General features: G+C 44.0%; 1 protein-coding gene across 1 annotated transcript in view; it reads right to left on the bottom strand.

The window, feature by feature from the left end:
- The window catches only part of LONP2 (lon peptidase 2, peroxisomal), a 153,578-nt gene that overhangs the window by 54,952 nt on the left and 73,098 nt on the right, over positions 1 to 25,528 (bottom strand). Inside the window, exons 9-11 of the mRNA XM_089662888.1 lie at positions 14,641 to 14,791; positions 10,029 to 10,155; positions 7,041 to 7,174 (exon numbers count right to left, since the gene is read on the bottom strand). Of these exons, the coding sequence (XP_089519014.1) occupies positions 7,041 to 7,174; positions 10,029 to 10,155; positions 14,641 to 14,791 (412 nt within the window). The remainder of the gene's footprint in view (positions 1 to 7,040; positions 7,175 to 10,028; positions 10,156 to 14,640; positions 14,792 to 25,528) is intronic.

Here is a 25,528-nt window from a genome sequence, read left to right on the forward strand (position 1 = left end):
TTCTGACCTCTGGAACGCATTAATTGGTTTTCAATGCATTCCTATGGGAAACCGCGTTTCGGTTTATCAATTTTTCACAATACGCAACGTCCTGGAGAACATATTAAATTAGTAAACCGAGGTACACCTGTACATTCCCATTGGTCCCTAACCCTCAAGGGGCGTACAATCTAAGGTCCATAACTCACATTCATACATACACATACTAGGGACAATGTAGACAGGAGCCAATTAATCTTTCAGCAGGTCTTTGGAGTGTAGGAGGAAACCGGAGTACCCGGAGGAAACCTACATAGGCACAGGGAGAACATGCAAACTCCATGAATTTCCAACTCTGTTCCTGTCCCCTTAGGAGTTCTGGGTTTCTCTTCCACCTTTGCATGTTCCCAGCTCCACCTGTTAAGCTCTTTATATTGTAAAATAAAGCAGCAAGAATGCTGGGCCCCTCATAATGGGCCCAGTAAGTGTGCAGAACAGGGCACAGCAAATACATTGCCGAGAAAAGAGACAGAAGAGACTTTAATGTGATTCTAAGGGCATTTTTAAAATTAATTATTTATTTCAGGTACTTATATAGCGCCGTCAATTTACACAGCACTTTACATATATATTGTACATTCACATCAGTCCCTAACCCTCAAGGGGTGTACAATCTAAGGTCCCTAACTTGCATTCATACATACACATACTAGGGCCAATTCATACATACACTTACCAGGGCCAATTCATACATACACTTACCAGGGCCAATTCATACACACACTTACTAGGCCAATTCATACATACACTTACCAGGGCCAATTCATACATACACATACCAGGGCCAATTCATACACACACTTACTAGGGCCAATTCATACATACACTTACCAGGGCCAATTCATACATACACTTACCAGGGCCAATTCATACACACACTTACTAGGCCAATTCATACATACACATACTAGGGCCAATTCATACACACACTTACTAGGGCCAATTCATACATACACATACTAGGGCCAATTCATACATACACTTACTAGGGCCAATTCATACACACACTTACTAGGGCCAATTCATACATACACTTACTAGGGCCAATTTGTACATACACATACTCCATATACCCAAAGGAAACCCACGCAGGCACAGGGGGAACATAACAAACATGTTATACTGACCTGCTCTGTGTAATTTTTTTTTTTTTAATGGTTGAACTGGATGGACTTTTGTCTTTTTACAGCCAGACTAACTATGTATGTAACTATGTGATTGCTGAGTTTTCCCACTTAGAGCCAGCAGGGGACCGATGCTGCACCCACCTAGGTACGTATAAATTTTGGGAAAAACAAACAAACCCACGCTTCTATTTTAAAGTCTATTTCTCCTGTATGCGGCATTATAACCGTAGGCTGCTTACAACCAAGCTGTATTCCTCCATGGTGGAGTTTTGTGTAGACTGACCCTCTAATACACCCATTTCTGGATATACTTTACATGTCTTGCACAAGTCTAAATACAATTTTCCTAAAGTCCTCGATCTTAAAAGACTAACTTTAGCCAAATTCAAAAGTTTAGTCCCTCTATTTGTGACCTGCGTTGTGCCTATAAAGACGTAAGATTCTGGATGGCTGAACATTTATCTAGAAAAATTAAAGAAATTCCAACAGAAAGGGAAGAAAGGCGTCCAAACCTTCTACACCTAAATAACACGCAGTAAAATGAACTCCATGCTGAAATATACCATTAATGGCTCCAATTTCATTTCAGACAATTAAATCCGTAGGTACAGATGGCGACCACACAAGTGGAAACGTCTTCTACGGATTAAACACATCATAATTTGTTTCATTTGGAAATGATGGCGAGCGGTCTGTCCAAGCCTGGGATTAAGACGAATGAGCGCAGCAATCCTATATTGTGACTCGAAAGTCGTTTTGGTGATTTGCAATGGCAATAAACACGAGGCAGCCGAAGAACAAGTCCTACAAAGTGCAGCTCAATAGATCCTTGTGCCGATTCTTCTGCAGGAGCTGCCGACGATGGATGTGATTATATTTACTAAAGTTTCAGTGCGGTCACAAATCTCAGGCTCCATGCACACGGGGTGGTTTGAGAACGTTGGTAATGTTAAAAACGTGGAGTTTTTCAGCTTTTTTTAAGCGTTTTTGCATTAGCGTTTAGCGGCATTTTCCCACGTTTGCATTTTGTAGCTTTTTTTACCAAAAGTCCTCATGCACACTTGACGTTTTCACAGCTGCTGTTTTTGGCTTTTTAAAGTCACGTTAAAAACTTGAGGTTTTTTTAGCGTTTTTGCATTAGCGTTCAACAGGATTTTCCCACGTTTATCCACATTTCCATTTTGTAGCTTTTTTTTTACCAAAAGTCCTCATGCGCACTTGACGTTTTTACAGCTGTTGTAAAATTTTGGCTTTGTAAAGTCACGTTAAAAACGTGAGTTTTTCAGCTTTTTTAGTGTTTTGCATTAGCGTTTAGCGGCATTTTCCCACGTTTTTCCGCGTTTGCATTTTGTAGTGTTTTTTTTTTTTTTTAAATCAAAAGTTCACATGCACACTTGACGTTGTTACAGCTACTGTTTTTGGCTTTGTAAAGTCACGTTAAAAACGTGAGTTTTTCAGCTTTTTTCGTTTTTTGCATTAGCATTTAGCGGCATTTTCCCATGTTTTTCCGCGTTTGCATTTTGTAGCTTTTTTTTAATCAAAAGTCCTCATGCAAACTTGACGTTGTTACAGCTACTGTTTTTGGCTTTGTAAACGTTTTGCGGTGTTTTCCCACATTTTCTTTTTTTTTTTCTTCGCTATAGCTCACAGAATTACCTGTCACTTTCCCCCGGAGCTAAAAGAAACAAAGTTTCCTTTTAGTATATTTTCCCGAGTTAAAAGAAACAAAGTTTCCTTTAGCTCTGGGGAAAGTGACGGCTAATTCTGTGAGCTATAGTGAAGAAAAAAAAAAAACCCAGCAATTGCATTTAAAAACCGGCACTGACCTATAGTGACAGTCAGTGAGGGAGCCTCTCTGTATACACCGCTCCCTCACTGTATACACCGCTCCCTCACTGTATACACCGCTCCCTCACTGTATACACCGCTCCCTCTCTGTATACACCGCTCCCTCGCTGTATACACCGCTCCCTCGCTGTATACACCGCTCCCTCCCTGTATACACCGCTCCCTCCCTGTATACACCGCTCCCTCCCTGTATACACCGCTCCCTCGCTGTATACACCGCTCCCTCTCTGTATACACCGCTCCCTCACTGTATACACCGCTCCCTCACTGTATACACCGCTCCCTCTCTGTATACACCGCTCCCTCGCTGTATACACCGCTCCCTCGCTGTATACACCGCTCCCTCCCTGTATACACCGCTCCCTCCCTGTATACACCGCTCCCTCTCTGTATACACCGCTCCCTCGCTGTATACACCGCTCCCTCTCTGTATACACCGCTCCCTCGCTGTATACACCGCTCCCTCCCTGTATACACCGCTCCCTCCCTGTATACACCGCTCCCTCTCTGTATACACCGCTCCCTCTCTGTATACACCGCTCCCTCTCTGTATACACCGCTCCCTCCCTGTATACACCGCTCCCTCCCTGTATACACCGCTCCCTCTCTGTATACACCGCTCCCTCTCTGTATACACCGCTCCCTCCCTCTATACACCGCTCCCTCTCTGTATACACCGCTCCCTCCCTGTATACACCGCTCCCTCGCTGTATACACCGCTCCCTCTCTGTATACACCGCTCCCTCCCTGTATACACCGCTCCCTCGCTGTATACACCGCTCCCTCCCTGTATACACCGCTCCCTCTCTGTATACACCGCTCCCTCCCTGTATACACCGCTCCCTCCCTGTATACACCGCTCCCTCGCTGTATACACCGCTCCCTCGCTGTATACACCGCTCCCTCTCTGTATACACCGCTCCCTCTCTGTATACACTGCCCCTCTCCTGCCCCCTCCTTGCACACACTGCCCCCCACCCCCTACAAAGAAGACCTGTCACTCATATGCTATCACATAGGGGACTATTGGTCCCCTATGTGATAGCAATAAAATCATAAGTTAAAAAAAAAAAAAAAAATATATACATGACATTAGAAAAAAAAAAAAAAAATAAATAAAACCGTACATGACTGTAGAAAAAAAAATAAAAAATTGGAGTCTCCTCACCTTCACATTTCGGTCATATATATGACAGTAGAAAAAAATAAACAAATATAAAATATACATGACAGTAGAAAAAAATAAACAAAAATAAAATATACATGACAGTAGAAAAAAATAAACAAAAATAAAATATACATGACAGTAGAAAAAAAATAAAAAATTGGAGCCTCCCCACCTTCACATTTCGGTCATATATATGACAGTAGAAAAAAAATAATAAACAAAAATAACATATACATGACAATAGAAAAAAATAAACAAAAATAAAATATACATGACAGTAGAAAAAAAATAAAAAATTGGAGCCTCCCCACCTTCACATTTCGGTCATATATATGACAGTAGAAAAAAAAAAATAAACAAAAATAACATATACATGACAGTAGAAAAAAAAAATGGAGCCTCCCCACCCTCACATTTCAGTTCAGTTTTCAGCCACATGTATTCTGAAATTTCAGTATCGGTTTCAGCACCAGAATTTTCATTTCGGTGCGCCACTAGTAATGATGGGTATGAAATAGAATCACAAACTCTACACAGAAATGTGTTACTAAGATAACGTACATATTTATTACATTCTCATCTGATTCTAAAAACATAGAGCTAAAAAAAAAAAAAGAAAAGAAAAAAAAAAGAAAATAAAAGAAAAAGAGTAATGTTCTCCTTCATATAGGTGTCAAAGAGGTTTATTGAAGTCCACCTCCACAGGTGCAGGAAGGCTGCGGGGACCCGGCCCGGCTAGACACGGCTTCCTTCACAAACCCCATTAGTACAAATACCACGATTTCGGATGGCTCTGTTCCTGCCTCTTGGAGAGCTCCGCACTTCATTTCCTATGAGCGATTAATATGTAATAAAGGTGCTGCGAGTTGGCTGGCCTCTGTTACAGCAATCGGCGCTGAGTAGTGGATTTATAAAGCTATTACAGAAGCCTTTTCCTGGTAGTAAAAAAATGATTCTGCAGGCAAACAGAGAGGAGAGTGCAGGCTCTTTATAAACCCGCTAAACCCCCCCCCCTAAAAAAAAAACAACATCTTGGTCATGTTCGGCGATTGTATGAGAACGGTTATTAGCCGCTCTAGCAGGTGCGCAGCTGTTTGCAAGGTGAGAGGTGATAACTCACATGTGAGGCCCGGGACGCTGGAAACGCTGTACAAATATCTGGAGAGTCGAGAGTAATTCCTCGTGCTACTGCTGGGGAACCGCAGGTTACTATATGAATGGCGGGCCCTGAACACACAGGCTATTCTCCCTGCCGCGCCAAACAGGAAATAGCTGCCGTAAATCTGTTAATGCACCTGATATTGTCGGAGAAACGGCACCTGAAACCTAAAATGATTAGGTGGGCTGAATTTTGCGCCAAGAGCTCAATGCTGGAGGAGCCCGGTGTTTGCCTTGAACTCAATGTCTGCATGGAGTGTTAACAATTGAACTCAATGTCTGCATGGAGTGTTTGCAAACTGTAGGCCTCATGTTTAATGAGCCGATATTGCTGGGATGAAGAGTAATAGAAAGTCTATTATACTTCGGCTATACAGTTTTCTACCCAATTTCCTTTAGATTTACTCAGCAGTATATTTAGGTTTTGTACTGCCCTAGGCAACACAAAAATCGGTGCCCCCCACAATTAGAACACCTGTCAGGTTTCCATTGCTGCCTGTGTCCCGGTTACGGTCATCCTTACGACCGTTATCACTGCAAGGGAAAGCAAATCACAAATTTTGAGAGGCCATCAGAACAGGAATAGAGAAGAGGTCTTTCCATAAAAACACTAGTTCTGGTGACCCAGGTGACTACCAGGCATTTCCCTCACATTGGAAAGATTTGCTCTCACTTCCTGTTTTGGATATGGGGCATGAAATGAAGGGAAATCTCTCCAATGGGACACAAAGAGTGAAAAAAACCCACAAAAAACCAGACAAATTTCCTTACAGGGGATCATGGCCCTCTCTTATGCCCCATGTACACGGGATACTTCTGTATGATGGAAACTGATGGCTGGAAAACGTAGGTTAAAAAATGTCTGTTTAGCCGCGTTTGCATACCACATTTATGTGCGTTTAGAAGCGTTTTTTAAAGCTAAGCACAGGAGAACCTCCCAAATGCCCAGAATGCACTGAAAAGTGGTAAATTATTAACTATTTCAGAGAAATACAGAGAGTAGAAGCAGAGACAGCAGTATGTGTTGAGATTATTTTAGGTGTGAGTTGCTCATTAACATTTCTTTGGTTTCCAAGGGTGGGAAAGGTGTCTGGTGGAGGGAGTCATTAAGGTCACCTGGCAGGGGGTCTTCATGAGGAATTGGAGGTGTGAATGGTCATTAACATATCTTTTGTTTCCAAGGGTGGGAGAGGTCTGAGGTGTGAATGGTCATTAACATATCTTTTGTTTCCAAGGGTGGGAGAGGTCTGAGGTGTGAATTGGTCATTATAGGAACATCCTGTGTTCAGTGTTTTGTCCATCTGAGTACCTTGTAAACACTTTGCATGCATTTTTCATGATGAAAAAAGGCTCTGGACAGCATCGGGAACTGGCAGAGTTAAAAAAAAAAATTTCAAATGCAAACACTTATAAACGCGATTTGACGCGTTTGCAAGCATTTTGCGTTTGAAACGCTGATAAAATCGTCTGCTGAACTCAAGTTTTCTGCATTAAAAAAAAATGACTGTAAACGACGAGGTGTACATGGACACATAGGAAAACATTAGGGAGAGTTCAGGGGCTGCTGAAAAAAACGCTGAACAGCTCCTAAACGTGAGTTTATCAGCTGCAGTGTACATGAGCTCTTACTCTATCCAAGAAATCCTGCTGCCTTCAGTTCAGATATAAATCTAAAAAAATGATATTGTAACACTACTAACCTTCGACATTGGCCGTCTCTGTGGCATCCGGCTTGGCTTCTCTGTGTAGTCCTTCAGCAACTTTTACTGCAACCGCTCTGCAAATGGCTCCCAGCTTCCTGTCCAGTGACCGGACCCCCGCTTCACGCGTGTACCTGACAGAGGATAACACCATGGGTTGCCTTTAGAAAACGCTTTTGTGCCAATTCCTGGCAATAAGTGGAATCAGTCTGCAGACTAAAGTTACAGGATTTTGAGAAAAAAAAAAAAGAAGATAGGAATCTACAGTAGACAAGACTGGGAATACGTGGACTACAGAGTCAGGAGGCCCATCAAATGGTGTTCTCCGAGCACCAGATTACTAGAAACAGGGAGTTTGATAGCTGTGGTGTAACTTGCTGCAATGCCACTATGATTGCATGAAAAACAGAAGCTAGGCCCTGTGACTGGAGTGCATCTTTAAAAGGGGCCCGGTCACCTTCGTCATTCCCTACAATGGTGTCATATCTCAGAGGGAGCTGTGACCTCCATCATTCCCTACAATGGTGTCATATCACAGTGAGAGCTGTGACCTCAATCATTCCCTACAATGGTGTCAAATCTCAGAGGGAGCTGTGACCTTCACCATCCCTACAATGGTGTCCTATCTCAGTGAGAGCTGTGACCTCCATCATTCCCTACAATGGTGTCATGTCTCAGTGGGAGCTGTGACCTCCATCATTCCCTACAATGGTGTCCTATCTCAGTGAGAGCTGTGTCCTCCATCATTCCCTTCAATGGTGTCAAATCTCAGAGGGAGCTGTGACCTCCATCATTCCCTACAATGGTGTTATATCTCAGAGGGAGCTGTGACCTCCATCATTCCCTACAATGCTGTCATATCACAGTGAGAGCTGTGACCTCCATCATTCCCTACAATGGTGTCAAATCTCAGAGGGAGCTGTGACCTCCATCAATCCCTACAATGGTGTCCTATCACAGTGAGAGCTGTGACCTCCATCATTCACTATAATGGTGTCATATCTCAGAGGGAGCTGTGACCTCCATCATTCCCTACAATGGTGTCATATCTCAGAGGGAGCTGTGACCTCCATCATTCCCTACAATGGTGTCATATCTCAGAGGGAGCTGTGACCTCCATCATTCCCTACAATGGTGTCATATCTCAGTGAGAGCTGTGACCTCCATCATTCCCTACAATGGTGTCATATCTAAGTGAGAGTTGTGACCTCCATCATTCCCTACAATGGTGTCATATCTAAGTGAGAGTTGTGACCTCCATCATTCACTAGAATGGTGTCATATCTCAGAGGGAGCTGTGACCTCCATCATTCCCTACAATGGTGTCATATCTCAGTGAGAGCTGTGACCTCCATCATTCCCTACAATGGTGTCATATCTAAGTGAGAGTTGTGACCTCCATCATTCCCTACAATGGTGTCATATCTCAGTGAGAGCTGTGACCTCCATAATTCCCTACAATGATGTCATATCTCGGAAGGAGCTGTGTCCTCCATCATTCCCTACAATGGAGACATATCTCAGAAGGAGCTGTGTCCTCCATCATTCTTTACAATAGTGCCCTGGCCTAGCAGTTGGCCCCTAGGCCCAACCACTGCATCATGGGATCATGCATCTTACTGTCATATCTTGGAGGGAGCTGTGACCCAGTCACCCTGCCCATTTAGAAGAAAGTGCCAGGGTCCATGTAAAGGCCATCACCTAAATACTTTATGCTACTTTGGCAAGCACTCTCCTTTCACTCCCTCTTCTGTGGGCATGTGCTGGTTGCTGAAAATCAAAAATGGCTTCTGGGTATGTGGCCTCCATTGATGCAGTGCTTGGGCCAAGCGGCCAATTGCTAGGCCAGAGCACTATTGCACGGAATAATGGAGGTCACAGCTCCCTCTGAGATAGAATACTAAGATACATAATTCCATGCTGCAGTGCTCGGGCCTAGGGGCCAACTACTAGGCCAGAGCACTATTTTAAAGAATGACGGAGATCACAGTTCCCTCTAAGATATGACACCATTGTAGGGAATGATGGAGGTCACAGCTCCCTCTGAGATGACACCATTGTAGGGAATGACGGAGGTCACAGCTACCTCTGAGATATGACACCATTGTAGGGAATGATGGAGGTCACAGCTCCCTCTGAGATATGACACCATTGTAGGGAATGATGGAGGTCACAGCTCTCACTGATATATGACACCATTGTAGGGAATGATGGAGGTCACAGCTCCCTCTGAGATAAGACACTATTGTAGGGAATGACAGAGATCACAGCTCCCTCGAAGATATGGCACCACTGTAGGGAAAGATGAAGGTCACAGCTCAGAGATAGGTCACTATTGTAGGGAATGACAGTGGTCACAGCTCCCTCTGAGATATGGCACCATTGTAGGGAATGATGGAGGTCACAGCTCCCTCTGAGATATGGCACCATTGTAGGGAATGATGGAGGTCACAGCTCCCTCTGAGATATGGCACTATTGTAGGGAATGATGGAGGTCACAGCTCTCCCTGATATATGGCACCATTGTAGGGAATGATGGAGGTCACAGCTCCCTCTGAGATATGGCACCATTGTAGGGAATGATGGAGGTCACAGCTCAGAGATAGGACACTATTGTAGGGAATGACGGAGGTCACAGCTCCCTCTGAGATATGGCACCATTGTAGGGAATGATGGAGGTCACAGCTCCCTCTGAGATATGGCACCATTGTAGGGAATGATGGAGGTCACAGCTCCCTCTGAGATAGTCAATATTGAGCATTTTGGTGATGTTGCAATGGAAGATAGCGTGGTGGCAGGGGAGCACTAGAGAGGCAAGTATACACTAGTCAGGAGATGGGCTTTCACAGACCCTGTTACATTGCGGTCAACGGGCAATGTAACCGGGTCTCTTTAAAGTCTGATTTGCTAACAAGATAACCAATAAGAATCAATGGTTGTTACAGGCAACACAAATGATCTTCCTACGCTCTCCATAAGAGTGCTTACCTGGTGATAATTTCCAGAGTTGTTTCAGGTGGAATCTGTATTTGCTGAGGGGTCAGTCCATGCTGTGCCAGTTGTTTAGCAATGAGATGTCTGTGTGCGATCTCAATCTTCTCTTCCTGAGTGTATCCTGAATGGAGACAATGATAACACAGTCTGTCCATATTTATAAATCTGTGCAGCCAAGAGACACAGGAGTCATCTAATGGCAAGGTGGAGTCTTGGCTGCGATTTGAACCAATGACCACAGTGCTGCCAGGTGGAAGTGCTAACCATTTAGCCACTGTGCTGCCCTGATTTATTTTATTACCAAATAATTTTATGAATGTTTGCTAATCATAAAAATATCTATTTTTTATAATTATTAGTGTATATATATGTGCACACACACAGTATCTTCCAGAAGTGAGTCCACCCCTCACAGTTGTGTAAATATTTGATTCTATCTTTTCATGTGACAACACTGAAGAAATGACACTTTGCTACAATGTGACGTAGTCAGTGTACAGCTTGTATAACATGGAAATTTGCTGTCCCCTCAGAATAACTCAACACACCGCCATTAATGTCTAAACAGCTGGCAATAAAAGTGAGTCCACCCCTAAGTGACAAGGTCCAAATTGGGCCCAAAGTGGCAATATTTTGTGTGGCCGCCATTATTTTCCAGCACTGCCTTAACCCTCTTGGGCATGGAGTTCACCAGAGCTTCACAGGTTTCCACTGGAGTCCTCTTCCACTCCTCCATGATGACATCACGGAGCTGGTGGATGTTGGAGACCTTGCGCTCCTTCACCTTCGGTTTGAGGAGGCCCCACAGATGCTCAATAGGGTTTAGGTCTGGAGACATGCTTGGCCAGTCGATCACCGTTACCCTCAGCTTCTTTAGCAAGGCAGTGGTGGTCTTGGAGGTGGGTTTGGGGTCGTTAGGTTGGAATACTGCCCTGCGGCCCAAGCTCTGAAGGGAGGGGATCATGCTCTGTTTCAGTATGTCACAGTACATGTTAGCATTCATGGTTCCCTCAATGAACTGTAGCTCCCCAGCGCCAGCAGCACTCATGTAGCCCCAGACCATGACACCCCCCACCACCATGCTTGACTGTAGGCAAGACACACTTGTCTTTGTACTCCTCACCTGGTTGCCACCACACATGCTTGACACCATCTGAACCAAATCAGCTGATCTTGGTGTCATCAGACCACAGAACATGGTTCCAGTACTCCATGTCCTTAGTCTACTTGTCTTCAGCAAACTGTTTGTGGGCTTTCTTGGTCATCATCTTTAGAAGAGGCTTCCTTCTGGGATGACAGCCATGCACACCAATTTGATGCAGTGTGCGGCGTATGGTCTGAGCACTGACAGGCTGACCCCCCACCCCTTCAACCTCTGCAGCAATGCTGGCAGCACTCATACGTCTATTTCCCAAAGACACCCTCTGGATATGACACTGAGCACGTGCACTCAACTCCTTTGGACGACCATGGCGAGGCCTGTTCTGAGTGGAACCTGTCCTGTTAAACCGCTGTATGGTCTTGGCCATCGTGCTGCAGCCCAGTTTCAGGGTCTTGGCAATCTTCTTATAGCCTAGGCCATCTTTATGTAGAGCAACAATTCTTCTGTTCTTTGCCATGTCACAAAGAACCAGAGTTCTTTGCCATGAGGTGCCATGTTGAACTTCCAGTGACCAGTATGAGAGAGTGAGAGCGATAACACCAAATGTAACCCACCTGCTCCCCATTCACACCCGAGACCTTGTAACACCAACGAGTCACATGATACCGGGGAGGGGAAATGGCTAATTGGGCCCAATTTGGACCTTGTCACTTAGGGGTGGACTAATTTTGTTGCCAGCGGTTTAGACATTAATGGCGGTGTGTTGAGTTATTTTGAGCATACAGCAAATTTACATGTTATACAAGCTGTACACTGACATTGTATCAAAGTGTCATTTCTTCAGTGTTGTCACATGAAAAGGTAGAATCAAAGATTTACAAAAATATGAGGGGTGGACTCACTTCTGGGAGATACTGTGTGTGTATACTGTAAGGAAACACTTAGCAGACCACATAGCAATAGGAGGACATGGAGGAGGCGTGTCATTTACCACTGGGTATACGCCCACATGCGTGACTCTATAGCTGCACAGATTAAAAAAAGGAGCAAATGAACAGCTTAGAAGAGAACTAAAACTGGAGCATGCTCAGTAGATGTCAACAGCTGGTCTAATCAATCTGCAGCGGGGACACAGACAAGGAGGGAGGGACAGTGAACGGCAGGATCAACCAGGAGTTTTGCAGTCTATACAAAACAAATGTTCTGGAGGATGTGTGAGTAGGAACACATATATGTAATATAGCATGTATATATTTAACAGACCGCACAGCAATAGGACATGGAGGAGGTGGGAGGGAGGAGGCGTGTCATTTACCCCTGGGTATACGGCCACATGCGTGACTCTAAAGCTGCACAGATGAAGAAAAGGAGCAAATACTTATTTCCTTCACTGTATATATATATTGTTGACAATCACTGAATTAGCCTATTCTTTAAATTACCAACCAACCCTTAAAGTTGTCTATTTTTTGGCCACGTTTCACTCCTGGAGTTTAACCGTTTCAATACCGGGCAATTTTACCCCTTCCCGCCCAGGCCATTTTTCAGGTTTCAGCGCTCTCACACTTTGAATGACAATTGCGCGGACATACAACATTGTACCCAAACTAAAATTTTATCATTTTCTTCACACAACTAGAGCTTTCTTTTGGTGGTATTTAATCACCGCTGGGGTTTTTATTTTTTGCTAAATTAACAAAAAAAGACCAAAAATTTTGAAAAAAAAACATTTTTCTTTGTTTCTGTTATAAAAGTTTACAAATAAATAATTGTTCTTCATAAATTTAGGCCGAGATGTATTCTGCTACATGTCTTTGGTGAAAATAACCCAAATTAGGATGTATTATTTAGTTTGTAGGAAAGTTATAGAGTTCACAAACTATGGTATATGTCTGAATATTGATCAGTCCTGAAGTACTGACAGCCAATCTAATTTCTTGAGGTCCAAGAATGTCAGAATAGTACAGATATCCCCCAAATGTCAGAATAGTACAGATATCCCCAAATTACCCCTTTTTGCAGAGTAGACAGTCCGACGTACTTCATAAGAGGCATGGCGAGTTTTTTGAAGTTGTATTTTTTTTGTCATAATTTTTCGGAAAATGAAAAAATTAAAAAAATTATTTTCGCTATTTTTTTTTTTTACATACTGTCACCAGTACAGTACAGCGTCATCATATAACTGGCATGGCGGTGAACAGGGACACTGACTGGTGACAGTATGAAAAAAAAAAAATATATATATTTTTTAATTTTTTTTTAATTTTTTTATTATTTTTAATTTTTTATTACATTTTTTTTTATTTTTTTTAAGATTTTTTTTTCATATTTTACTATGACCAAAGTAGTACAATGTTACCATAGTAACATTGTACTACTTTGGGGAAGTGATCAGTATTTTTTTTTTTTTTTTACACAATTTGCTTATAGCAAAGATTTACTTTGCTATAAGCAAGCATTTACCTGAATGAAATCGATTCATTCAGCTTTTTTTTTTTTTTGTGCTTAGCTGTGATTTGGTCACAGCTAATCACATGACATGTGCATGTGACCTGCTGTGACCATTCACAGCTAGGCACTAGTATACAATGGATGGCATGAATGAAGCCATCCATTGTATACAACTGTAATGTGACCTGCTGTGATTGGTCACAGCAGGTCACATGGTACCAGCAACGGGAGCCGGTACTCGGATTTGTCATCGGCCGTGCCCGAGGTACACGGCCGGTGACAGATCGCGCTGCTGCGCCGCTCTGCATTAGCGCAAACTGCGCATGTGCGGGAGCACGCCAAATGGCGTGCACCCGGAATGCAGGAACACATTTGAAGCCGCCGGGCGGCCAATGGTTAATGTAGTTAAAATGAAGTTACATTACAATGTTAATGTTTAGGCCTCTGTATGCGACTTAAAAATCTGAAATGTCAATCCTGCTGTGAAAGCGTCTTTATGGTCAAGGACGTGAGCTTTGCAGAAGGCATCCCTAGAACAAGGGACATGGAGGAAGGGTCAGATGACTTTACATGGGCCAAGAACTTCCATAACAAAATGACATTGTCCTGCAGTTCCAACATGTTGCCGGATTATCATTTCATCAATGTGCTGATCAAAGGATATAGAAGGGCCCCACCCTTTCCTATGAAGTCTACTCCCTTCTGACATGTTCCTGCAGTACAAAACAACATCCTTCAGCAACAGAAGAGAAATAAAGTCAGACCATTAGAAGGCATACAGCGCCGATTCGTCCGTGTGTATGAACAGGTCCTATTTTCTATTGCGGACCTTCGTAGAAGTCTAAAGAACTTGCAGCCTGCCGGTTATCTGGGATAAAGTTCTTATTATGGTGGATGACGTTTTGCTTTGTAGAGGAGATTGCCATCAAGCAATCCTGTTGCAGGATACGTCAAGCCTCTCCTCAGCACATGGTCCCACCAAGCTAGACACTTCTCCTGCAAGGCATTCCGTTGTCTGACAAATGACACATCTACTTTATTATCTGTGCTTACCAGGAACCTCAAGAACTTCCATGCGATCCAGGAGGGCAGGTGGAATGGTGGCGGTTGTATTAGCAGTGGCAATGAAGATGACCTGGGAAAGGTCAAAGGGCACGTTCAGATAGTGATCTGTGAAGTTGTGGTTCTGCTCTGGGTCTAGAACCTGCACAAGAAAAGCAAAGGGGGAAAAAAAAAAGAAAGGTCAAAACAGACACAACTTGGAAGACAAATTTCCACACAGTAATGCAGGCCATAGACGGGACGAAAATCAACCGATTTTCGCACCGTTAGTGGGTTAATTGGTCGGCCCTTTTCGGGTTTTTTGCACATTTTTTTTAATCGGGCATGTTGGAAAATTTGCGGCCGATTTTGACGATCGGCCGATTTTCCCGGCAATGATGGGCAAATCGGCCGATCGTTTTAACGTAAAAAAATCTGCGCATGAGCCATGACCTGCAAGAAGAAGAAAAAGAATAAGAAAAAGGAGGAGGGGGGGGAGGAGGACGAGGGATAGGAGGAAGACAAGGGGGAGGAGGAATACGAGGGGGAGGGGGAGGGGGAGGAGGAGGGGGAGGAGGAGGGGGAGAAGAAGAAGTAAAAAGAAGAAGAAAAAGAAGAAAATTTCCAGTCCGACGTTACCACCAACGGTAAAAAAATCGGCCGATTTTCGTCCCGTCTACGGCCGGCATTTAACCCCATAATTACTTCTGTCCCTGCAGAGAGCTCCGCTATTATATTTTACATGAAAAAGTCTTGTGGTTGCAACAATGTGTCCAATTGTATCCGAATAAAAACATCTGTATCCGAAATGGATACAAATGGATACATTGCTGCAACCGCAAGACTTTTTCATGTAAAATATAATAGCGGAGCTCTCTGCAGGGACAGAAGTAATTATGGGGTTAAATGCCGGCCGTAGACGGGACGAAAATCTGACGATTTTTTTTACCGTTCGTGGTAACGTCGGCTAATCGAACGACCGATTTTACGTTTTGTTTTTTTTTTAAACGGCCGGTTTTCGACCCGTCTATGGCCCGCTTTAGGCTGGCCATACATTATACAATTTTCCTGAGATTTTGACTTTAGATTTACCAAAAACCATATAATACGAGGTCCAACCTAAACAACACTTTCAATTGTATCTAATTAGGCGGTCCCTTGCACTACATAGTGGAAGGTAAATCTAAAGTAAATAGGGCAGATATTGGTCAGAAATCTGTAAGAAAATGGTATAGTGTATGGCCAGCCTTAGGGTCCTTTCACACGGGCGTTCGTTTTTTTTTTTTCTTCAGTTTAGTCACATTTTCTCCAAGAAAAACCAGATGAGTTTACATCCATTTTTTTCATTCATTTACATTAGTTTTTTCATCCGTTTACATTCATTTTTTCATCCTTTTTTTAATCTGTTTTTCATCCGTTTACATTGGTTTATATGTGTTTTTCAGCCATTTAGACCCGTTTACATCCGTTTAGATCTATTTACATCCTTTTTGGTCTGTTTACATCCATTGACATCCATTTTTCTAGGTTTTTTGCCGAAGAAAAATATGGATTTCTTCCGTTCAAAAAATAACGGATGTGGACATTAACGGATGTAAAAAGATGTTCATCCGTTTACATCCACAAGTCCATAGAAATACATGGGGGTCCGTTTTTCATCCATAAACGGACAGATGAAAAACAGACAGACGGAATGTCCCTGTGAAAGAGGCCTAACTGGAGCTTCAGGAGTCAGTGAAGGCTTGTTTTAACCCCTTGGCACCTCCCGGCCCTTTAAGGGTTTCAGAAGCCAGGAGGCGGGCGGGGTTTTAGGGTCATGTGGCCACTGTGATTCACCGTCACGGCAGTCACATGATCGGGAGAGGTCCCGATCGAAAGAGGAGATCGGGACCTTTCCGTGAGCACCGGACATGTGTGCTGGGAGTGCGCAGGGCACGCGCTCTCAGCACATATGTTTGTCTTAATTGCATGCAAATGTGCGGCCGCTCAGCGTCAAGGCCCAGACGCTGGGAGGCTGCACATTTGCGTGTGGCCGGTGCAAAGAGGTTAAAGATCAATCACTTTAAAGTGGTTCTAAAGTCTCAAGGCTTTTTTACCTTCAAACATTCTATGACTCTGGAGGGGGTGGGCCGAGCCCCGGTGGTGCCAATGGACACACAGAGCCATGGCTCGGAAGCGCACCTACTCGGGTGCCCCCGTGCAGCCCATTGTTTACAGTGTGCCTGTATTCTTGAGTAAAAAAAAACAAAAAAAAATGTGCATATGAGCATACTAATGGTTTCTGCATAGGGGTGTATTGTACGCGTGAGCGCGAATATGCACAAAACAAACGTCTGAAATTACATCCAGAAATGCTGGTGCTCAAACATCAATGCTGTGTGGAGGAGGCCTTAAAGATCATTTACTATTTGTACATAAACCTAAACACCTGAATGTCCATAGCCTGGCCGTAGGTTCATTTCAAAGTAATAAATGCCTACATTCCGTCACATGACCACTGGTAGGCTCCTTTCACATGGGTGGCCAAGAGATGATAAATACAGGCATCTGATCCATGTGACATCACCAGCCGGCCTCTCCACCTTGTCTAATCAGAGAACACTTTGCGTTCATTTAGAAAAAGCAAATCACTTTTTGAACGGTGCCCATGTCAAACGGCCGACCTCCTGAGCTAACATTGCATCAGAACGGCCGCTCAGCACAGGACCCAGAAACAAGTGCAGATCACTGGAGTAGCAGTGTCCACTTTAGTGGTCAAGATGCCAGAAAGAGGCCTTCACTGAGCCGTTGCCACAAAAAAGCAGAGTATCGATGTCTACTTCGGTGGTCAAGATGCCAGAAAGAGGTCTTCACTGCACCAATGCCACAAAAAAGCCCGGTAGTGATGTCCACTTCGGTGGTCAAGATACCAGAAAGAGGCCTTCACTGAGCCAATGCCCGGTATCGGTGTCCACTTTGGTAATCAAGATGCCAGAAAGAGGCCACAAAAAAGCCAGGTTTCGATGTCCACTTCGTTGGTCAAGATGCCAGAAAGAGGCCTTCACTGAGCCAATGCCACAAAAAATCCCGGTATCGATGTCCACTTCGGTGGTCAAAATGCTAGAAAGAGTCCTTCACTGAGCCAATGCCACAAAAAATCCCGGTATCGACGTCCACTTCGGTGGTCAAGATGCCAGAAAGAGGCCTTCACTGAGCCAATGCCACAAAAAATCCCGGTATCGATGTCCACTTCGGTGGCCAAGATGCCAGAAAGAGGCCACAAAAAAGCCAGGTATCGGTGTTCACTTTGGTGGTCAAGATGCCAGAAAGAGGCCTTCACTGTGCCAATGCCACAAAAAAGCCAGGTATCGGTGTCCACAATTGTAAGCTGGAAAAAGCAGGGCCCTCGAACCCCTCGTGTATTGTATTGTTACTGTATTGTCTCATGTTCTGTCCCCCACTATAATGTACAGCGCTGAGCAAACCTTTTAGCGCTATATAAATACTGTATAATAATAATAATAATTTACTAGGGATGCACAGATATATCGGCGGCCAAAACGTATCAGCTGAAAATAGTGCCGAAAACAATGCCCCATCATTGGTGTCAGTGGGAGTAAACAATGCCCCATCATTGGTTTCAGTGGGAGTAAACAATGCCCAATCCTTGGTGTCAGTGGGAGCAAACAATGCCCCATAATTGGTGTCAGTGGGAGCAAACAATGCCCCATAATTGGTGTCAGTGGGAGCAAACAATGCCCCATAATTGGTGTCAGTGGGAGTAAACAATGCCCCATAGTTGGTGTCAGTGGGAGCAAACAATGCCCCATCTTTGTTGTCATTGGGAGCAAACAATGCCCCATCGTTGGTGTCAGTGGGAGCAAACAATGCCCCATCTCTGTTGTCATTGGGAGCAAACAATGCCCCATCTTTGTTGTCATTGGGAGCAAACAATGCCCCATCTTTGTTGTCAGTGGGAGCAAACATTGCCCCATCTCTGTTGTCATTGGGAGCAAACAATGCCCCATCTTTGGTGTCAGTGGGAGTAAACAATGCCCCATTCTTGGTGTCAGTAGGAGTAAACAATGCCCCATCGTTGGTCTCAGTGGGAATAAACAATGCCCCATCGTTGGTCTCAGTGATAGGAATAGTACCCCATCATTGGTGTCATTAAGAGGAATTTTGCCCCTTCATTGGTGTCAATGGGAGGACATATGCCAAATAGTTGGTGTTATTGGGAAGAATTGTGCGCCATTGTTGGGTGTCATTGGGAGGAATTCTGCCCCTTCATTGCTGTCAGTGGGAGGACATATCCCCGATTGTTCCCCCCTATTGTACAGCGCTGAGCAAACCCTTTGGCGCTATATAAACTCGTAGTAATAATAATAGTAATAATAATAATTGTTGGTGTCAATGGGAGGACTCATGCCCAGTTGTTGGTGTCAGTGGATGTTATAGTGCCCCAAGGGCCAGATAAAAGCAAGCAAAGGGCTGCATCCGGCCCCTGGGTCGCAGTTTGGAGACCACTGCTCTAGGAGCTAATCAAAATGCAACATTTAATACGATAACAAAAATATTCAAGATAAACACTGCAATAATTATTTATTGCAGGTTCGTTACTCAAAGCTTTACGTATATATTGTACATTCACATCAGTCCCTGACCCTCAAGGGGTGTACAATCTAAGGTCCCTAACCCTCAAGGGGGCGTACAATCTAAGGTCCCTAACTCACATTCATACATACACATACTAGGGACAATGTAGGCAGGAGCCAATTCAGCTACCGGCATGTCTTTGGAGTGTGGGAGGAAACCAGAGTACTCGGGGGAAACCCACGCAGGCACAGGGAGAACATGCAAACTCCAGGCAGGTGGTGCCATGGTTGGGATTCGAACCAGTGACCCCAGTGCTACCAGGCGGAAGTGCTAACCACTTATCCACTGCTCTTTAGTTGACAACCACTGCAAGAATAGCTTCGTCTATGTGCTCATATACAATCTGATATACTTTTCCTTTGCGGGATGATCTCCCCGGCCTATGAGCATCTTCAGAGAGTCAGATTAGTGGCTCCCAAAGAGATATGACGAGGATAAAAGAACATTCTCATAACGCAACTATAAGTTCTGTAACAGCAGCATCTGCCAGCCATTTACACCACGCGGCTTCAAGTCTCTCCAAGAGAGCAGGAGGGTCTCACCATCGTCCAAGACAAATACAGAAAATATACGGCTGGTCATAAAGCTGAACATGTTCGTCCGTGGAAACTGCAATTTGGGAGGATTAAGCCAAAGTGTCTCTCTGGCACAAAATGAATAAGTTGCAGTCACGATCTTTCGGCTAAGTGCACGCCTTCACACAAAAAGCACACTGTAATATTTTAGAACGTCGAGGCCGAGGAATAAGGCGCATGAAAGATAGATCGGGCCCCCGAGCCCCAGAACACAGCAAACAATCGCTTTCTAGACGTGTAATCAAAGGTCATCTATAATTAGAACAAACGCGGCCCTGTTGTTTAATAACGATCGGAAAAAGGAAGGAATTCGCTATTTTCCTAATGGCTTCGAAGACAGGAAGCTTCGGACATTCCGACGACAAGGGCAGGCCATGCGATTTCCCTGTCTCCGATGATGGGCTCTGATTCCAGAGAAAGATTTCAGCCGCAACACGGGAAATATGAACTTGTACAGAACAAGGATACTTCTCACTTCAGAGGAAACTTCTGTATTTTCACTCAGCATTCATTTCTTCATTAGTTTTGTAAAATTTATCTAAAGCCCCATCACAACAAGATGCCCGGCACTGATGCAAAGTCTTGCAGTTGTAATCAGGATCTTTGTCTACATTTATAGTCAACCCTCTGTAATGGTTTTGCACATTATGGTCACTTAGTAGAATAGGGTACATTAGCTCTGGTTACTAGGAAGACGTCTTGATGACGAAACGCGTCGACGGAGCAAAGCACTAACATCATAACGTCCTTGGAGTACTAATGCCAGGAAACTTCGGACATTCCGATGACAAGGGCAAGCCATGCGATTTCCCTGTCTCCGATGATGGGCTCTGATTCCAGAGAAAGATTTCAGCCACAACACGGGAAATATGAAATTGTACAGAACAAGGATACCTTTTACTTCAGAGGAAGCTTCTGTAATTTCACTTAGAATTAATTTTTTAAAGGATACATCAGCTCTGGTTCCTGGTGGCCCTAAGAAGACGTCTTGATTACAAATCGCATTGACGGAGCAAAGCACTGACATCATCACGTCCTTGGAGTTGGAGTACTGATGCCAGGAAACTTCGGACATTCCGATGACAAGGGCAGGCCATGCGATTCCCCCGTCTCCGATGATGGGCTCTGATTCCAGAGAAAGATTTCAGCCACAACACGGGAAATATGAACTTGTACAGAACAAGGATACTTTTCACTTCAGAGGAAACTTCTGTATTTTCACTTAGAATTCATGTTTAATTTTGTAAAATTTATCTAAGGCCCCATCACAACAAGATGCCCGACATTGATGCACTGGCATTAGCAGGGTTTGGGAAGTGTCTGCAAAGTCTTGCAGTTGTAATCAGGATCTTTGTCTACATTTATAGTCAACCCTCTGTGATGGTTTTGCACATTATGGTCACCCAGTAGAATAGGATACATCCGCTCTGGTTCTTGGTGGCCCTAGGAAGACGTCTTGATGATTAAACGCGTTGACGGAGCAAAGCACCGACGTCATCACGTCCTTGGAGTTTGAGAACTGATGCCAGGAAACTTCGTACATTCCGACGACAAGGGCAGGCCATGCGATTTCCCCGTCTCCGATGATGGGCTCTGATTCCAGAGAAAGATTTCAGCCACAACACGGGAAATATGAACTTGTACAGAACAAGGATGCTTTTCACTTCAGCGGAAACTTCTGTATTTTCACTCAGCATTAATTTTCATTAATTTTGTAACATTATCTAAGGCCCCATCACAACAAGATGCCCGGCATTGATGCAATGTTTTGCAGTTGTAATCAGGATCTTTGTCTACATTTATAGTTGACCCTCTGTGATGGTTTTGCACATTATGGTCACCCAGTAGAATAGGATAAATCAGCTCTGGTTCCTGGTGGCCCTAGGAAGACGTCTTGATGACGAAACGCGTCAACGGAGCAAAGAAGTGACGTCATAACGTCCTTGGAGTTGGAGTACTGATGCCAGGAAACTTCGGACATTCCAATGACAAGGGCAAGCCATGCGATTTCCCCGTCTCCGATGATGGGCTCTGATTCCAGGGAAAGATTTCAGCCGCAACACGGGAAATATGAACTTGTACAGAACAAAGATACTTTTCACTTCAGAGGAAACTTCTGTATTTTCACTTAGAATTCATTTTTAATAGGATACATCAGCTCTGGTTCCTGGTGGCCCTAGGAAGATGTCTCGACAAAATGCGTCGACGGAGCAAAGCACCGACGTCATCACGTCCTTGGAGTTGGAGTACTGATGCCAGGAAACGTTGTACATTCCGATGACAAGGGCAGGCCATGCGATTTCCCTGTCTCCGATGATGGGCTCTGATTCCAGAGAAGGATTTCAGCCGCAACACGGGAAATATGAACTTGTACAGAACAAGGATACTTTTCACTTCAGAGGAAACTTCTGTATTTTCATTTAGATAAATGTTACAAAATTAATGAAAAATTAATGCTGAGTGAAAATACAGAAGTTTCCTCTTAAGTGAGAAGTATCCTTGTTCTGTACAAGTTCATATTTCCCGTGTTGCGGCTGAAATCCTTCTCTGGAATCAGAGCCCATCATCGGAGACAGGAAAATCGCATGGCCTGCCCTTGTCGTCGGAATGTCCAAAGTTTCCTGGCATTAGTACTCCAACTCCAAGGACGTGATGACGTCGGTGCTTTGCTCTGTCGACGTGTTTCGTCATCAGGACGTCTTCCTAGGAACCAGAGCTGATTTATCCTATTCTACTGGGTGACCATGATGTGCAAAACCATCACAGAGGGTTGACTATAAATGTAGACACAAATTCTGATTACATCATTGGAGACAGGGAAAGCGCATGGCCTGACCTTGTTGTCGGAATGTCCAAAGTTTTCTGGCATTAGTACTCCAACCCCAAGCACGTGATGACGTCGGTGCTTTGCTCCGTCGACGCGTTTCGTCATCAGGACGTCTTCCTAGGAACCAGAGCTGATTTATCCTAATCTACTGGGTGACAAAAATGTGCAAAACCATCACAGAGGGTTGACTATAAATGTAGACAAAAATCCTGATTACATTATTGGAGACAGGGAAAGCGCATGGCCTGCCCTTGTTGTTGGAATGTCCAAAGATTCCTGGCATTAGTGCTCCAACCCCAAGTACGTGATGACGTCGGTGCTTTGCTCCATCAACACGTTTCGTCATCAAGATGTCTTCCTAGGGCCACCAGGAACCAGAGCTGATTTATCCTAATCTACTGGGTGACCAAAATGTTCAAAACCATCACAGAGGGTTGACTATAAATGTAGACAAAAATCCTGATTACAACAGCCAGACTTTGCAGACACTTTCTAACGCCTGTTAATGCCAGTGCATTAATGCTGAGCATCTTGTTGTGATGGTGCCTTAGATAAATGTTACAAAATTTATTAAAAATAAATGCTAAGGCCACATCACAACCAATGCCATCCGATTCTGGTGTGGACAAAAAAAAAAAAAAAGGGTCCTGCACTTTTTTGGTACGGATGTGTTGCGATTTGATCCATACAACAGAAATCGCATGTGACTTGCACAGGAATGCAGTGCGGTTCCTACGTGACTCACATGTGAAGTGCCGTGTGAACCCGGGCTTAACGTGAACATAGGATGCAGCATCAAAGTGCACCAACGCTAGCCCATATTCAGCGTGTGACGCAGCAGATTACATCAGGATAGACTACGATGAATATAAAAGATGAAAAGTTGAATAGGAAGTAACAATAGCGTGGTACTTCGCTCTAGCAAACCATCCAAAACAAAAACAAACAAAACATTAACCCTAATGACTAATAACTGAGGGAGAAGAAGAGGTTTCCATGAATAGCAGATTATCTGGATCTAATTGCAAAGAAAACAAACAAATCCTCCTAATGTTCTGTGCTGCGGCAAAGTATGACATTGTGAAATCCACTTCTCTGAATCAGGTGTCTGGAAGAGTCTGGAAGCATCTCCCGTACTATGAGAGGCCTTTGTTAGCAGCTGTGTAAACAGCCGGAGCCGAGGTTAGTGCTTTTCCAAGGCACAGCGCAATCAGCACAACGCCACAACGGCAGCATCTTATTTAACCCCTTCAAGTCCGGACCAGGGGCGGACTGACCATCTGGAAACTCGGGCACTGCCCGAGGGCCCGGGGTCAGTAGGGGGCCCCATGAGATGCCCCTGGCACATTTTTCATAGGCTTGTTTGGGAAAGGACACAGGGGCCCCATGATCCCCTATTGCCCGGGGGCCCCATGAGTTGTCAGTCCGCCCCTGGTCCGGACACTGTCAACCCCTTACAGTCCAGGCCAACCTTCAGCGCTGTTACACTTTGAATGACAATTGCGCGATCATGCAGCACTGTACCCATATGAATTTTTTTGAATTTGTTTGATACAAATAAAACTTTATTTTGGTTGTATTTACTCACCATTGGGATTTTTATTTTTTTGCTATATAAATGAAAAATTCAAAACATGTTTGAAAAAAAAAAAAAAGTGTTTTTCTTATAAAATTTTGCAAATAAATAATATTTCTTCATAAATCTTGGCCAAAATGTATTCAGCTATTTTTTTTAGTAAAAAAACAAAAACAAAAATGGGTTAATAATCAAAATGTCTAATTTTTTACAAAAATGTTTTACATTTTTATTTTTTTTGATATTATGTTTTTCTTTTTAAACATACCATCACCCTAGCAGTACAGTGTCACCATAGTGACACTGTACTACTTGTGGGGGGGGGGGGGGGGGTGAGGGGAGTTTGATGAAGATTTTTTTTTTTTACATTGAATGCTTTTACACCCACAAAGGCTGTAAAAGCAATCATTCTTGCAGCCATTGAGAAATACTGTGAGAGCTGTGATTGGTCAAAGCTTGTCACATGGTACAAGGCTGTTGTGAATGGCCCTGTACCATGTGATCTCTGTGATCATTCACAGATTTCACAAGTAGTAAGCAATGACATCAGAAGTGACATCTTGCTTACTACTATTCATGTGATCACTGATTGGCCAATCAGTGATCACATGATCAGGATATCACATAGAGGTCCCGTACTACGATTGGTGTTCCGCTGTGTCCTCTGGACACAGCGGGCACTGGATCGTGGTGCTGCGCACTGCCAGGGAGCGCGCACAGGCAGGGAAGTGGGAGGACGTTTATAAACAGCCACCTGCCCCTGCACTGCTCCTGTCCGGCCGTTTATGTACATGAGCCGGCCGGGAAGTGGTTAAAATATACAGTACATATGGATGTGATCAGTGTTATGGAATCTTCATGATGAAAGATAAGGAAGATGCATCAATGCCAACTTTGCCCCAAAATAGTGACACAAATGTATCACATCATAACTGAAAGATACAAAGCCCCAGGTAGGTGTCATGAATTAAGCTACATAATCATCGATCAACGCGTTTCACCAAAGGAATGCCTTCACCAGGATCCACGGCGTTCAGTGGCAGCTGATGCAACTAAGTCTTCGTTCACGCTGAATCGGACGTTGAAATCATCTGACTTTACCTGAATTCGTACGATTTCAAAGTCAGACGTCGGTCCGACTTTAGGTACGACTTGCAAGACATCTGTGCAACTTTTTGTAATGCCGATATGTGAACCAGTGATCGGTGCTAAAAATATACACGGACGCTATTAATGACACTGGCTGGGAAGGGGTTAAAAATCTAGGGTGATCAGAGGGTTAATTGT

The sequence above is a fragment of the Staurois parvus genome, unplaced genomic scaffold (assembly GCF_062004578.1).
Source record: "Staurois parvus isolate SC_StPar_1 unplaced genomic scaffold, SC_StPar_1.0 ptg001581l, whole genome shotgun sequence".
NCBI classification, from domain to species: domain Eukaryota; kingdom Metazoa; phylum Chordata; class Amphibia; order Anura; family Ranidae; genus Staurois; species Staurois parvus.